Here is a 14,496-nt window from a genome sequence, read left to right on the forward strand (position 1 = left end):
AAGCCGCTTTAGATGCAAAATGTTTAAAGTTGTCCTTTGCTGCTGCCAAAATAGTAGCCATTGGGGGCAGTCTGCAAGATGGCATCTTAGGTTTTTGAGGAAGAAATTAGAATACACAAAGGGGGAAATAAGTGTATGATTACGTAATGTAGATTTCATATTTAAATTTATGGGAAGCGCAATAATTAGTTGGCTTTTGGTTTTAAATGGAAATAGCTACTCATTGGGAAATAATTATTCTAATTTCAATTTATTTTACTTTAGATCATTCTGTGATGAAATCAGTTATCAAAAAAGTTCTCCAGAATGGAAGGAGTGCCAAGTCAGAGGTATATAATGTGTTTTAGTTCTCTCGGAATAATTTCTCTTTAATGGTTTGTTTTTCTTTCTTCCTTAAAAGGAAATTATCAAGGTACTTTCTGCCATCTTAAAACTAAGTTTTTAGTCAAATCAAATGGCTTTTCTGTCTTTGAAAATGTTGTGTGATTCTTTAATTTAGGTTCTGAGAAATGCAGATTGAAAACCTTTTATTAACTTAAAATATCTTAATTTCCAGTTAAGATCAAACCCTCATAAATTACCTGGAACTTAAATGGCATATTTATTATTTCTCAGTACCAGTGGATAACTTCTCCATCTGTGAAGGAACCATCCAAAGCTGCTAGACAGAAAAAGAGAACTATAATTTTGGGAAGTGGTCGAAAAGGAAAAGCTACTATTAGAATTGGTAACTTTTTCTTGTTTTTAATGCTACTAGAATTTATACCCCTTATGTTTTCCAGTGTGCTAAAATTAAAACAGCCAATATTAATCACATGCATATTAGGAGGACTATAATTATTTTGATACTTATGAGAATTTATAGAATGTAGATATAATAAATGAATTTAAAGAGATATTAATATTAACCAACATTATTGTTTGGATTTCATAAAAAGTTCATTATTTTGAAAATATTTCCTGGTTGATGATTACTTCTAATACTTTGCAATTGAAATTTGGGGTGCACTTTGATGATAATTTTAATAGTGGTGCTTTTGAGGGATGATTTTTTTTTTTTAATGCAGAATTACCTTTTGCGCTATAAGAAACAAAATTTCTTCCCAGTTCCAACCTTCCCATTGTTCCCTTCTTCTTTCTTAGAAATTCTTACCTAAATTTTTGATTCAGGTAATATCTTGTTTCTCTCAATGATAACAAAAACTTGAAATATGTATTATCCTTATAAAAGACTTCTACAGACAAGTTTATTGACCTAGATGGAACATTTTAGAAAAACATTTTCTAAATGCTTACTGTAATGTGTATTTAATTTTCCAAATCATAGTTAACCCATAGATAGTTAGCCCATAAAATCTAAAATGATAGATTTTACAACTAAGCCTATAATTTTGTTACCAAATGTAATAAAAAGCTTTTAAAACCCTTTAACAATCAATGGAATAAGTTTCACATTTCTCCTGAATATATAAATGTGGTGTAATTCACTTCTACTGATAACGTTTGTATTGTTTCTAAGAGACCTTAACTTTTTATTTTCTGGAACATATTATCTTTAGTCACAAATAGTCTTTTTTTGTTGTTGATAAGAATGAATAGCAGGAGCAGCATTTGTGAAACCAAATCTAATATGAAACTGACTCTTTCTTGTGAGTAAATTTGAATTTTGAAACAGTAAAACAATAAGGTTTAATATAAAGCAAAATAAATTTTTTATGTTTATGATCTGCCAATTTCCCAAAAAAAGTTTTGTGGTGACTTTAGTTATATACCAGATACATTAAAAATCACCAATGGACAACAACACATCTTTTATTTAGGTGCCATCTGAAAGTTTTAAAAATTTGTTGACTTAATATCACTGAACTGTCCACTTTAAAATGGTTAAAATGATAAATTTTCTGTTTTGTGTATTTTACCACAGTTTTTAAAAAACATGTTGTTTGAAGATTTTTAGGTTTTATAAAGGTATTGTATTAGCATAAGAATGAAAAATTTAAAAGACCACCTCTAGTCTCATTATCCTATCAAGCAATATTTACATTTTTATTTTCTCTTCCTGTTGTCTATAAACATAATTCCACATAGCTTAAATATAATTTGCCATTCTTATCTTTTCATATTAAATTTAAATTTTATGATTCATAGTTATACTTTTTAACGTTGTATTCACAAGTTTTCATTGAGTTGGTCAATTTTTTAAATTGGTGAAAAATTGGAAATAACCTAAAATAAACTATTGTAAACATCTTCATAAGTACAGCCTTTTTTTTTCTACTTAAAGGTGTATGTTTTTGATTCTCCATTAATCAACTTGCTTGGACAATAGTGTATTAAATAGAAGTTGTTAAGAGTGCTTATTAAATCAAAAAAAAGCTTATGATTTGTCTGCCAGTTATTTCAAGACAGTGATATTTTAATAATCAAATAGTACATACAAAGAAGATTTGTGATATCACTAATTACATATTATTATTAAAAATTTATATCATATGTAAAGCATTCTTAAAACAGCTAAGTTGACTTTTGCTATAATATTAGAAATAAAAATATATATAAATAAAACATGTATATGTAAAACATATTAGGAATTCTATAATATTAGTACCTGGTGGTATATAATAGGGCATCATGGAATGAGAATAAAACAATTAAATTTTTTTTTATTTAGCATGATTAAACAAAGTGGAAATGTAACTGAAGTATATGAGCTCATTGAGCTATTTTAAGAGTAATTTTATTTCTTGGGCTTTTTTTTGTATTTGCCTCAGTTATTTGGAGACATAGAGGTAAGCCAAATCAATGACTGGGTATATAGTTAGATCCCGGTGAGTATAGGGGTGAAATAATGGTGTGAATTGTGTCACATTTATATTGTAATTATGTATGCCTAAAAAAAGATGTGAACTTTTATTAGAAATGTTTTTTAGCTCCTAACAAGAAAAGTGTAATTTTAAAAAATTTTATTACAAATGTATTTTCATTAGTTTCTGAAAGTAAAGGAAGGGTATACACATACAAACCACATGCATATAAACATTTTTTTTTGAGGGTAATTAAGTTAGACAAAATAGAATAGCACAAAATGAACTGAGCTCCTATATATTTTTAAGAGACATGTAAGTCACACAGGATCATGTGGTGATTATCAATAAGCTACACTCTATGAAATATTTGTCCTATATTACCACATGCACTCTATTTTGCACTCCATCCTAATGCTGCTAAAATATAGTAGAAAACAGCAGCATAGCACAGGGAGATCAGCTCGGTGCTTTGCAATGACCTAGAGGGGTGGGATAGGGAGGGTGGGAGGGAGGCTCAAGAGGGAGGGGATATGGGGACATGTGTATGCATATGGCTGATTCACTTTGTTGTGCAACAGAAACTAACACAGAATTGTGAAGCAGTTATACTCCGATAAAGATCTATTAAAATAAATAAATAAAATAACATAAAATATAGATTTGAAGGATAAATATAACCATTTTAACCTATGATGTTTGTTTTCAGTAAATACAAATTAAATATTTAAATGTGAATTTTAATATATGGCTTGTTCTAAATAAAATATTAACACGTAAGTCTGGTTTTTGCTACCAAATATTTCATATAAAGATACTTGACTCTCTACTACTGAAATATAGGATGTCTCCACATTTCACTCTTTTATCCAGTGGGTTTCATTTGTTTTTTGTGTGTTTTCTATATGAAATCAAATGAGCAGTGAATGTTGACAGGCTTATAGGAGGGTAACGTTGACTCACCTACCACTTGTAGTCTTATAACTTTTATTGTTTTTACATAGAAAAATTCATCTTAAATTGAAATTTTGGTCTAATTCTAAAGATTCTGTTTGTCAGAAGTCATAGGTGTGTATCTGTGTTTCTCTATCCTGGAGATTCAGAAATGCCAAAGGTGTTCTAAGAGTCAATAAACTTGAGTGTTTCTGCATGATACATAAAGTGTATCATTCTTTGGGATTTTTTAAAAATTTATTTTTGCATTTCTGCACATCTCAGTACTTTTGTTTTAGTTAAAATAACTTGTTACTGTAGAGAACTTATATTTTTTAAAAATGCTGGCTTATGTAAAACCTTTTTACAAAAAGATCCTCTTTTTAATGGCCTTGGCACCATTGTCAAGTGCCTGTTTGATTCCTTTCAAAGTGTACACGTGTGACAGTTGCTCTGTAGACCTTTGGTGCATCTTGATTCCTTCTTATCATGCTTTGTCAAACATAGGCTTGGCCACAAAGAAACCTGTAAGTAATGGAAGGAAACACTCTGCTGGTAAAGAATGTTATGCTCCTGAACCTCTACCACCTGGTGTGTCTGGTTTCCTGCCATGGCGTACTGCAGAACGTGCAAAAAGGAACAGGTAACGTGCTTGCATTCCCTGTCTTTTTCAGTCATTCAGAATTCTTTGTTTTGGAACTTCTATTATGTGGGCAGTCTCTGGTGCTTTCTATAGAGCAAAAAAGATAACTCACACATGGCTTCGGCCTAATGAGCCCTCTAAGGAAGAAAAACAAAAAATAATTGGGAGTTTCAGCTTGTTTCTCAAGTGTCACAACAGAGGTAACCCGTGGGCATCACGAGGAGACTAAAATTATCTCCAATTGTGCAGGTGAGAAAAGTTTCACTAAAGGCAGGTGTAGTTGAGCCAAGCCCTACAGCACAGAAGTAGGAATTTGGATATGTACGAATGGGAAAAAAAACATTTTAGGCATGGGAAATAGTTTAATGCAGAATGGATGAGAAATATGGAGTAGAGGGCTTCCCTGGTGGCGCAGTGGTTGGGAGTCCGCCTGCCGATGCAGGGGACACGGGTTCGTGCCCCGGTCCGGGAAGATCCCACATGCCGCGGAGCGGCTGGGCCCATGAGCCATGGCCACTGAGCCTGCACGTCCGGAGCCTGTGCTCCGCGACGGGAGAGGCCACAGCAGTGAGAGGCCCGCGTACCGCAAAAAAAAAAAAAAAGAAAGAAAGAAATATGGAGTAGATCTATTCTAAACCAACTGGCTTAACTCAGTAAATCAGCTTTAGTGAGTCAAACTAGCTTTAGCTGATTACTTATCCAGGGGATAGCTGTTCATAGTAATTTTTGTCATAGAACTGTAAATAAAATTGTTGAACTATAGCTTCAGGCTTGTTAAGTGAAATAGATGGCTCTAGATTATTTTCAAGTGACTTACCTGGTAGTATTCACGAAATTGGAGGTTAACAATTGCTTAAGAAAACAAAGAGAATTGATTTTAAATAGTACTTGAAGTAGTTACTGTGTAAAATATCTGTTCAGTTGCTCATGTTAAATGGATGTTTATAATCCCCATTGGACAACCGACTACTTCTTTGCAAATGGTAATGTGAATTGCTGTTGCATAAACTATAGTGTTGAATCCCCAGTCTTTGCCCTTGAGTTTAACAACCCTGTGATTTCCTATCTTCTTTCTGAGACACTTCATGTCAGGTCCATCCTTGTCACATGGAGTGGTAAATTAGAGAATGATTAATATCACCAGTTAAAGAAGTGAGCCTGAAATCTCAACCATCCTGAACATAGGAACTGAAGGGGCCTCTCAGCAGTTCAGAGAGTTATTACCAAGCCAGTCGGCTGAATTCTGCTCAGTTTTCTCCATAGCAGAGCCCTCCAGGTCCTTCTTTTGAGCTTATTTTCATACACAATTCTGTATGGATACTGTACATAATACTAAATAGTTGTATTAACTGGGTTTAACTGGTGATTATTTACATCAAGATATAACTTCATTTTGTTGATATCTTTTTAGGGGTTTTCCATTCATCAAAGCTCGTGATGTATGTAATCGGTTGCAGGTATGTAGCTATCATATTTATAATATATAGGGGGTTGAACTGGGAAAGGGGGATGGTCATTCTTTTTGCTTTTTAAACTGACAGAGCCTTACAAGAAGCATTTCCCTCTCTGAAATAAATCGATTTAAAACTTGTCTGGTCGCTCTCCCAATGCAACTGTGTAGTTGTGTGGATTTGGCACACAACTGGCAGCCTTGTGGTTATGTCTGCAAACAAGGAAGCCTGTTCTCCGGTCCACAAATCAGCTGTTACCCAGTGAAACGAACTTGACTGCCATTTCTGACCCCTCACGTGGAGCTGTCATACTCAAGAATGTTCATATGTTTTCAAGAAATGTTGTTTGTGGGCTATATGTACAAATTCCTGATCTTAAAGCCAATATAAAGCAACATATACCAAACCTCTGCTCTCTCACCAAGGCCACACACATTCCCTCTCTTTTGGCCTCATGGCAAGCTAATACTGTCAGTATCAGATTCTCCTTCCCAGTGGTCTTGGGAGACTGCATAGTTGCTCTGTGAAAGGCAACACTGCTGAGACTGAGAGAAGAGCACCTTGGGTGTCAGTCCTGCCCTTGCATGCCCAGAGGGAGGGGTGTGTGCCTCGTTCTACCTTTGGGATTTTCCTATGCTGCAGGGTTTGCTGCTTGTTGTCAAAATGATGTCCTAGTGACTTGTCTTCTGCGTAGTTATATAATCCCAGTACACTTCTTTATGATCTGTAGACTTTTATGGGGTTGTGACCAGGTCAGGTTTTAAATGTTTGGAAATGTCATATTGAACAACATTGCAGTGGCAGTGAAGCTTGACAGGAGAATTGTATTACTATTACACTAGTTTGGGCTTAAGGGTGATGAGAAGATGAAATTTTTGATGGGTCAGTTTTAGTTGTGTATGTGTACGTGATTTATTTTTTAAAATTCTAATGTTTATTATTCACAGCTTAGATATGTTGACTTTCTGATTATTCTTCTGATTCTTTATCAGTCCCCTTACTGATGAATTCTCCTCCGAAAAACTACATTTTCTTCCAGACTGTTTTTGTCTGATGGTAAAGAATAAATTTTTCATTTGCAGTATAAAGTTGATCTGAGAAAAATGTTTACCTTGGCTCTTCACTTGGCTTCTGCGAAAGAAACTTAATAAAATAATATGGGCAATTCCCATTACTAATCCTAACCATGTACAACAGAGGTCTGTACAGTAACATAGCAAAAATAAGTTCCTGTAATTTTACTTAGTCATTGCCTGTTTTAGACTAAGGAGCAGTGAGAGACATTTATAAATAATGATACCTCAGATCACTTTTGTTAAATGTTCTCTAATATTTGGTATCTGCTTGTGTTATCTTTTATACAATCTTGTCTTCTTTCTTCAAGCAGTCAGAATTTCCTGTGACTGTGACAGTAGAGAGTCCTTCCTCCTCAGAAATCGAAGAGGTCGATGATTCCTCAGAAAGTATTCAGGAAGAGCCAGAGAAAATCAATTTGAAACAAGAAGCATTGCAGGTACAAAGTTATCACTTTAAAGCTATAGAGAAGATTATTTTTCAAGTGGAAGCCTTATTGCAACACTGCATAGCTTGTGTGAGGGTTCTGTTTTCCCCTCCCATCTGCATTGTATCCCCTTGAATGGTTCCTTAAGCTTAGACCAAGGTGAATGGTGGACATTTGAACTCTAAGAAATAAAAATCAAAACATGTCATTAGTAATATATTTTTCTTTCCTTAGAACCTTAGGATATTAGGTTTAGGGAGAACCTTAGTGATCATACGATAAAGAAATTAAGTTCTGAATATAGTCAGCTGATTCAGTGCTCTTGTTTTACAGATGAGAAAATTGGCAGTTCTAGTTGAACTCTCTTTTTATAAGAGGAAAATACGATCTCATTTTAAATAAAAGTAAAGTTGAAAAAAGTTTTAAGGTTGATATTCTCCTTTCCTAAAATAAAAAATATCAAGAAGCTACATTATGTTACCTAATAAACCTGATATCTAATGTCATTCCATACTTTTGTTTGTATGGACAGAAAAGAAAAATTGATTTTCATAACAAATTTTTGAACCTCAAAAATAATACATTTATTTTATTTCAACTTTAATGCAGAGCTGAAAATTTCTAGTAAATAAGGGAACACCATTTGGGGGGACCTTGTCTTTGTGCTACAAAGTCCATGTTTAATTTTAAAAAATTACTTAATATGATTTTCTTTTCATATGAAACATGAAACTTGACAGGTTTCAGAACTAATTATCCTATTATTGTAGGACTATGGAAATTACTATTTGATTTTCAAAAGAGAAAGTTAGATTTTTATTTTTTTAATTAAAATTAATGATAATATAGAGAAATTTTAAGAAAAGAACTTAGAAAATTATGAAATGTTAGAGTAGGAGTAATCTATAGTTCATTTAGAGTTACCCCCTTTTGTTTTATAAATGAGCACCTACAATTTGTAGCACGTAAGTGGTTTATTAGTAAGTTGCAGAGTACGACAAGACCCTAGAGCATCTAACCCGCGTTCCTTGTCATTTTACATGTGTTGTGTTCATTTCCTTCACGAGTAGACAAGGAGATTGTATTTCTAAAAGCAATTATAGACACTGGGGAAGACCAAGAAGTTTAAACACTGGGACCACAGAATAGCAGATTCAGAATATGCACTGAGAACCCTTTCAGCTCTTGTCTGTTTTGACAATACACTAAAATGATGGTATCAAAGTGTTTAAGTATATAAGCCCACAACAATCAAGAGATTTCAACATAGTTTTGAAAGACGGAAGACAAGTGGAAGAGTGTGAAACTGAAGCAGTAGAACAGAGGAAAACCATCACCTAGAATATGCACACGGACCACCTTCAACTGAGGAGGAATCTGACCCCACCTGCAGAAGCAGCTCCGTGCTCAGATGCGCGTGTAGGAGAGAGGGTGGAGTTAGTTAAAAGCGTGACTCAAATAGGGGAGCTCATTGAAGGGTTGTGTTTGGAGGAGTGGACTCCCAGCCCCGCCCTCACGCTCCTGAAATGAGATGATTTCATTTTGAAAACAGTGAAACTGGGGAGAACTAAGGCAGCTAGTGTGAGTTTTTACACCCTAGAAAGGAGTGTTTCGGGGGGATGCTATTACAGTTACTCCCAGGTTCTTCCTGCATAAGAAGCCAATCAGTCGTTGACTTCAGGGAACTTTCTGCGCTCATTCTTAAATAGAAAATAAATATCATTTGCCTGATAGCTGAGTAAAGCTTACAACATGAGAGAGGGGGAAAAAGAGTGAAAGCATATCCTAGTAGGACCAGGGACAATTTAGGGAACAAAATAATTTAAGAAAAGCCCCTAATTAGTATTCTGAGAGAGGTTTAAAAAGAGCTAGCAACTATAAAATAAGACTAGGGGGTTAATTAAAAAGAGAATGGTCAGAAAGCAAAAGAGGTCTCTTGGAAATGAAAATATGGTTGCTGAAATAAATTCAGTAGGAATTTAAAAAATTTCTCAGTATATAAAAAAGTAAGACATAATGGAAAATGTGATAGAAATATGTTAGAGAGGCTGCATCTAGGAGATCCAACATGTTACTCTTAGAAACTTTAGACCCACAAAAAAAATGGAGGGAAGCTGTCAAAGGGGAAGAAAATTCCCCACAGCTGAAAGTAGACATCAGGCCTCAGATTGAAAATAGCTGCAAGATGAACAAAAATAGACTCATACCTAGACACCCTTCATTGTGAAATTTTAAAATACTGAAAAAATAAAATAGAATAAACTACTGAGAGGATACATCCATTCCAGAGAGAAAAATACTGGTCACCTAAAAAAATAAGTTAAAATCTGACTTTATCATAGTTGTCATCAGCACCAAAGATACCTCCAAAGTTTTTCAGGCACATAATTTTCACCCTAAGGTTTTGTATCTAGCCAAACTATCAGTCATAAGTGGAGGCTGAATAAGATATTTTGTACGTAATTTGAAAAATTTACCTCCTGTGCTACACCTTAAGCTATTTATAGAAATAATCCAGCAAAATGAGGGAATAAACCAAGAAGGAAGGTAATAGGGGATTCAGTGCAGAGAGCAGCTAGTTTAGATTTGAGAGGCTTCTATTGAGATTGTGTGATTAAGAGCTTAGAAACACCTTGAGACATATTGTACTTACTAGGTATTAGGCACTGTTGGAAGGGAGGAGGGAGAGGAAGGGGAGAAGGAACTTGAACTCCAGAGGAGGAAAGGCTATACTGACATAAACATGAAGCAAACTAAACTATGCTTGATTTTTAACCTACCATTGGTGAGCAAGAGAAGAATCCACTTAGGCTTGACACTATAGATGTTCCCCTTTTCAGTGACACACAGGGGTAATGACCACCCTAATTTGTGGTCCAAACCAGAACACTTCAATAGTGTAAGGAGGCGCTCTAATGCTGTAACATCAGGACAACAGGTATAAACTGGAACAGCCCAAGGCAGCTTGGGGTATGTGGTCACCCTACACAAGGGCAGTGACACTGAAACAGTATAGAAGGAGGTATAGTCTATACACAGAGACACAGTACATCTGCAGTGGGCAATATTAATTTAATTGTAATAATGGAAATACTATCTTGGTTTGCAGCTTTTATTGTCAACTTGCATGTAATAACAAATAACTAACCTAAACTATACTTAGTATGTATTAGTATTAACTTGGTATGTACTGAAATGTATTGTGTACTAGTATGTACTTAGTATATATTATGCTCTAAGTGTTTTTGCATATATTAACTCATTTAATCCTCTGAATAGCCTTATGAGGTTGGTGCTAATATCATTCCCACTTTTCAGAAAAGGAAGCTAAGGCAGGGAAGGAACTTGCCCAGACTGTACCTAATTTAGGGCTGAATTGAGGCTTTGAGTTTAGGCGCTCTGCCTGTTCTCTTAAACATTACTCCGTACTGACTCTCAAATAACGGAAGACTTAACTGCACATAGAACAGAATATAAATTTCAACTTTGAGAATGTAAAAGCTAGGTTTGGAAGGTAGACAGGAGGTAGAAAAAAGGGAAGATGGTATGAATGTCCTCATTTTACAAAGCGTGATGTTGAGAGAGTTTATAGTTGATCAACAATGTAGGTTTTTAAGTATATCACTACAAGTCAAAGAGATCATGAACAGTGGAATAACTAATGATGACATAACTTTACTGAGCAGTGTGGACATAGGAAAGAGTGTAAAGGAACTAAACCCTTACTTAGTAAATTAGAAACTTAACAGATAATGCCTCATATTTAGTGAGAAAATAGTTATGTAAGAGTATTACTTGGAAATGGAGAAGAATTCAAAATAACGATAGTTGGGCTTCCCTGGTGGCGCAGTAGTTAAGAATCCACCTGCCAATGCAGGGGACATGGGTTTGAGCCCTGGTCCGGGAAGATCCCACATGCCGCAGAGCAACGAAGCCCGTGCGCCACAACTACGGAGCCTGCGAGCCACACCTACTGAAGCCCGCGCGCCTAGAGCGTGTGCTCCACAACAAGAGAAGCCACCGCAATGAGAAGCCCACACACCGCAAGGAAGAGTAGCCCCTGCTCGCCGCAACTAGAGAAAGCCTGCAGGCAGCAATGAAGACCCAACACAACCAAAAATAAATAAATAATAATTTAAAAATTTAAAAATAACAATAGTTGACTTAAACCTCATAAAAAAAGGAAATCCAAACAGCCAGTAAACACGGAAAAGCATACGACTTCATTAAGTAATAAGAGAAAAGTGAGTCAAAACCAGTGAAACTACATGCCAATCAGATTGACAAATACATAAATAAAGTGTGGTAGTATCAGGTATTGTAAACCTGGAGTACTATGGGAATCTTCTACCCTCCTTATACTGGAGTATAAATCAACACAACTACTTTGGAAAGCATTTAGCACTCTCCATCACCTGAAGGTGTATAAATACCCCGTGACCCAGCAGCCCTCACCCCCGCCCTGTATAAATGCACCAGGATAACCGGTACAGCAGGATTCGTGTGCATTATTTGCATTAGCACAAACTGAAAAAAATACAAATGTCCATTAAGAGTCAAAAATTAAATAAGAGCTTCCCTGGTGGCGCAGTGGTTGAGGGTCCGCCTGCCGATGCAGGGGACACGGGTTTGTGCCCCGGTCTGGGAAGATCCCACATGCCGCGGAGCGGCTGGGCCCGTGAGCCATGGCCGCTGAGCCTGCGCGTCTGGAGCCTGTGCTCCGCAACAGGAGAGGCCACAACAGTGAGAGGCCTGCATACTGCAAAAAAAAAAAAAATATTAAATAAATTATGTGTATTCGTACAGTGAGAAAACTATCAAGCAATAAAACTGAATGAACTAGAGCTACAGGCAGCAATGTGGATGAATTTTGTAAACCAATGTTGAGTGAAAGATAAGATAGAAAAGACTTCATATACTATGATCCTCTACATAAAGTTAGATGTTGACAAACTAAACTATTTTGTTAGGGATGCATGCAGGTTAAGGGAAATGATTGTCACGAAATGAGGATGGTGTTTAACTGGGAAGAGGGAAGGAGCTTGTGATGAGAAAAGGATATGGGGGGTTTTTGAGATGCTGACAAGTATCAATACTTTCAGATTTGAGTAGTGGTTATGTAAGGATTCTCTTTTTATTTGTCACATTGGCAGTTTTTTTCTGTGTGCTTCTCAGTACACATATCGTATTTTACAGTTAAAAACCTGTTTAAAGAATCGGTCGCTTCTTGAGTGCTGGATGTGGGAGTGGGATGAGACCATTTCATTTTAAGCCCTTCACTACTGTTTGCGTTCGCATGTTCATTCATTCAGCATTAATTGAACGTATTCTATGTACCAAGCACTCTTCTAATTTTATATGTGTTTTAATTCATGTAATCCTCACGAGAGCTCTGTGATATAGGAGCTTATCTCCATTTTATAGATGAGGAAGTTGAGACCTAGAGTTACAGAACTTGTCCAAGGTTATATAGCTAATGGGTAGGGCCAGGCCCATTTGCCTCAGAGAATCTGAATTTTTTAAATATAATCTAAAAGAATTTAATTACTAATTATAAGCAAAAAAATTGTACATTAAAGAAGATGACAAGTTTTCATCTATCCAGTTAGAAAAAAACATACAGTCTATCTTTCATACACATACATCTTGTATTGGCAGGGATTTTCCTTATTAAGCAATTATTTATTGACCGTCTACTTTGTGCTAGGCACAGGTGCTGGGGATAAACACTTAATAAAATACACTCCTTTCTTCAAATAACTTGCACTCTAAGTGAGGAGGTAAGCCAACAGTTATAGTAGAAGTTATATACCAAGTGATACATCACTGATGGCAGTATAAAATCTTAGAAATCTTTTGGAAAGAAGTTTGGAGATAGGTACCTCAGAGCCTTAAAAATGTTCATTTGCTTTGATCTCAAACTCATTTTTATGGATTTATTGCAAGAACGTCATTCTCAATATGGAAAAAGCCTTCATGCATAAAAATGGTTATTTTGTCTTATAATATTGAAAAGTTGGAAAGAATTTAAATGTGTAAAATGGTTAACCAGTAAACCCACTCAGTGGAATATTTTGTAGCCCACAAAAAAAATCAAGGTTGTGAATCCCCTGATTATATGAGAAATGATTTATTTCAATGTTAAATGGAAAAAAGTTGAACATAAAATTTAATATACAATATGATGGGAGCTTTGTCCCAGAAAAATCACCCTAGCCAGTGTACAGAAGGGAGGAAGGAGAGCAGATGACAGGAAGGAAAATTATTCCAAAGCCTTATCATTAGTCTTACTTAAGTAATACAATATCAAGCAATTTTACTTTCTAACTTTTTTGGTTCCATATTTCCATGTAAGGGACATGAATTATGAATACTTTGTAGGAGGAGGGTACACTTTTTCACAAAAATTTAACACTGTGTTCTAATTCCCTCCACTAGAGGGAGAAACTATTTCATGTAATTGCACTTTGATGTGCTATTTAGAACCAGTCAGGAATATTTAGTCTACTTTCCTCTGACTGGTGAGGTTTTTTTGTTTGTTTGCTTATTTGTTTAGAATTTCTTTGAAATCAGTTTTAGAAGATTTATTAAACCATTATATTAGAAGCAGAGGAATTTTGCAATTTTTTTCCCTTTTTCGCCATTGAAAACTTGGCTGGCTTTAGTAATGAAACATTAAAGAATTTGAAGTTATTAGACTGTCAATTTTTAAAATATGTTCTAAATATAAAAATATATGTTCAGGGGCTTCCCTGGTGGCGCAGTGGTTGAGAGTCCGCCTGCCGTTGCAGGAGACATGGGTTCGTGCCCTGGTCTGGGAAGATCCCACATGCTGCGGAGCAGCTAGGCCTGTGAGCCATGGCTGCTGAGCCTGCGCGTCCGGAGCCTGTGCTCCACAATGGGAGAGGCCACAGCAGTGAGAGGCCCGCGTACCGCAAAAAAAAAGAAAAAAAATGTTCATTGAGCAAATTTTTGAAAGCAATGAACAACTTATTGAGGGAAATAAAAGCCACCTCTGCATGTACACACACCTGATCTGCTCTTTTGTCTTAAAAAAGTATGAAAAATACTTTGTCTTATCACTAAATACTCTTCTACATCAGAGAATTTGATGAAGCTTATGCACCATCTCCCAGGAAAAACGCACAGATATATTTTGAATGT

The 14,496-nt window shown here is 35.6% G+C and overlaps 1 protein-coding gene across 6 annotated transcripts in view; it reads left to right on the plus strand.

Annotated features, from left to right (window-relative positions):
• Nucleotides 1–14,496, plus strand: part of CEP78 (centrosomal protein 78) — a 46,765-nt gene that overhangs the window by 10,899 nt on the left and 21,370 nt on the right. For 5 of the 6 annotated variants that reach the window (XM_033858199.2, XM_033858197.2, XM_033858196.2 and 2 more), the window contains 5 exons: nucleotides 265–329; nucleotides 616–727; nucleotides 4,245–4,380; nucleotides 5,792–5,837; nucleotides 7,216–7,344. In XM_033858199.2, the coding sequence (XP_033714090.1) occupies nucleotides 265–329; nucleotides 616–727; nucleotides 4,245–4,380; nucleotides 5,792–5,837; nucleotides 7,216–7,344 (488 nt within the window). The remainder of the gene's footprint in view (nucleotides 1–264; nucleotides 330–615; nucleotides 728–4,244; nucleotides 4,381–5,791; nucleotides 5,838–7,215; nucleotides 7,345–14,496) is intronic. The other variant, XM_033858194.2, reaches the window with a different exon arrangement.

Source organism: Tursiops truncatus, chromosome 6 (assembly GCF_011762595.2).
Source record: "Tursiops truncatus isolate mTurTru1 chromosome 6, mTurTru1.mat.Y, whole genome shotgun sequence".
NCBI classification, from domain to species: domain Eukaryota; kingdom Metazoa; phylum Chordata; class Mammalia; order Artiodactyla; family Delphinidae; genus Tursiops; species Tursiops truncatus.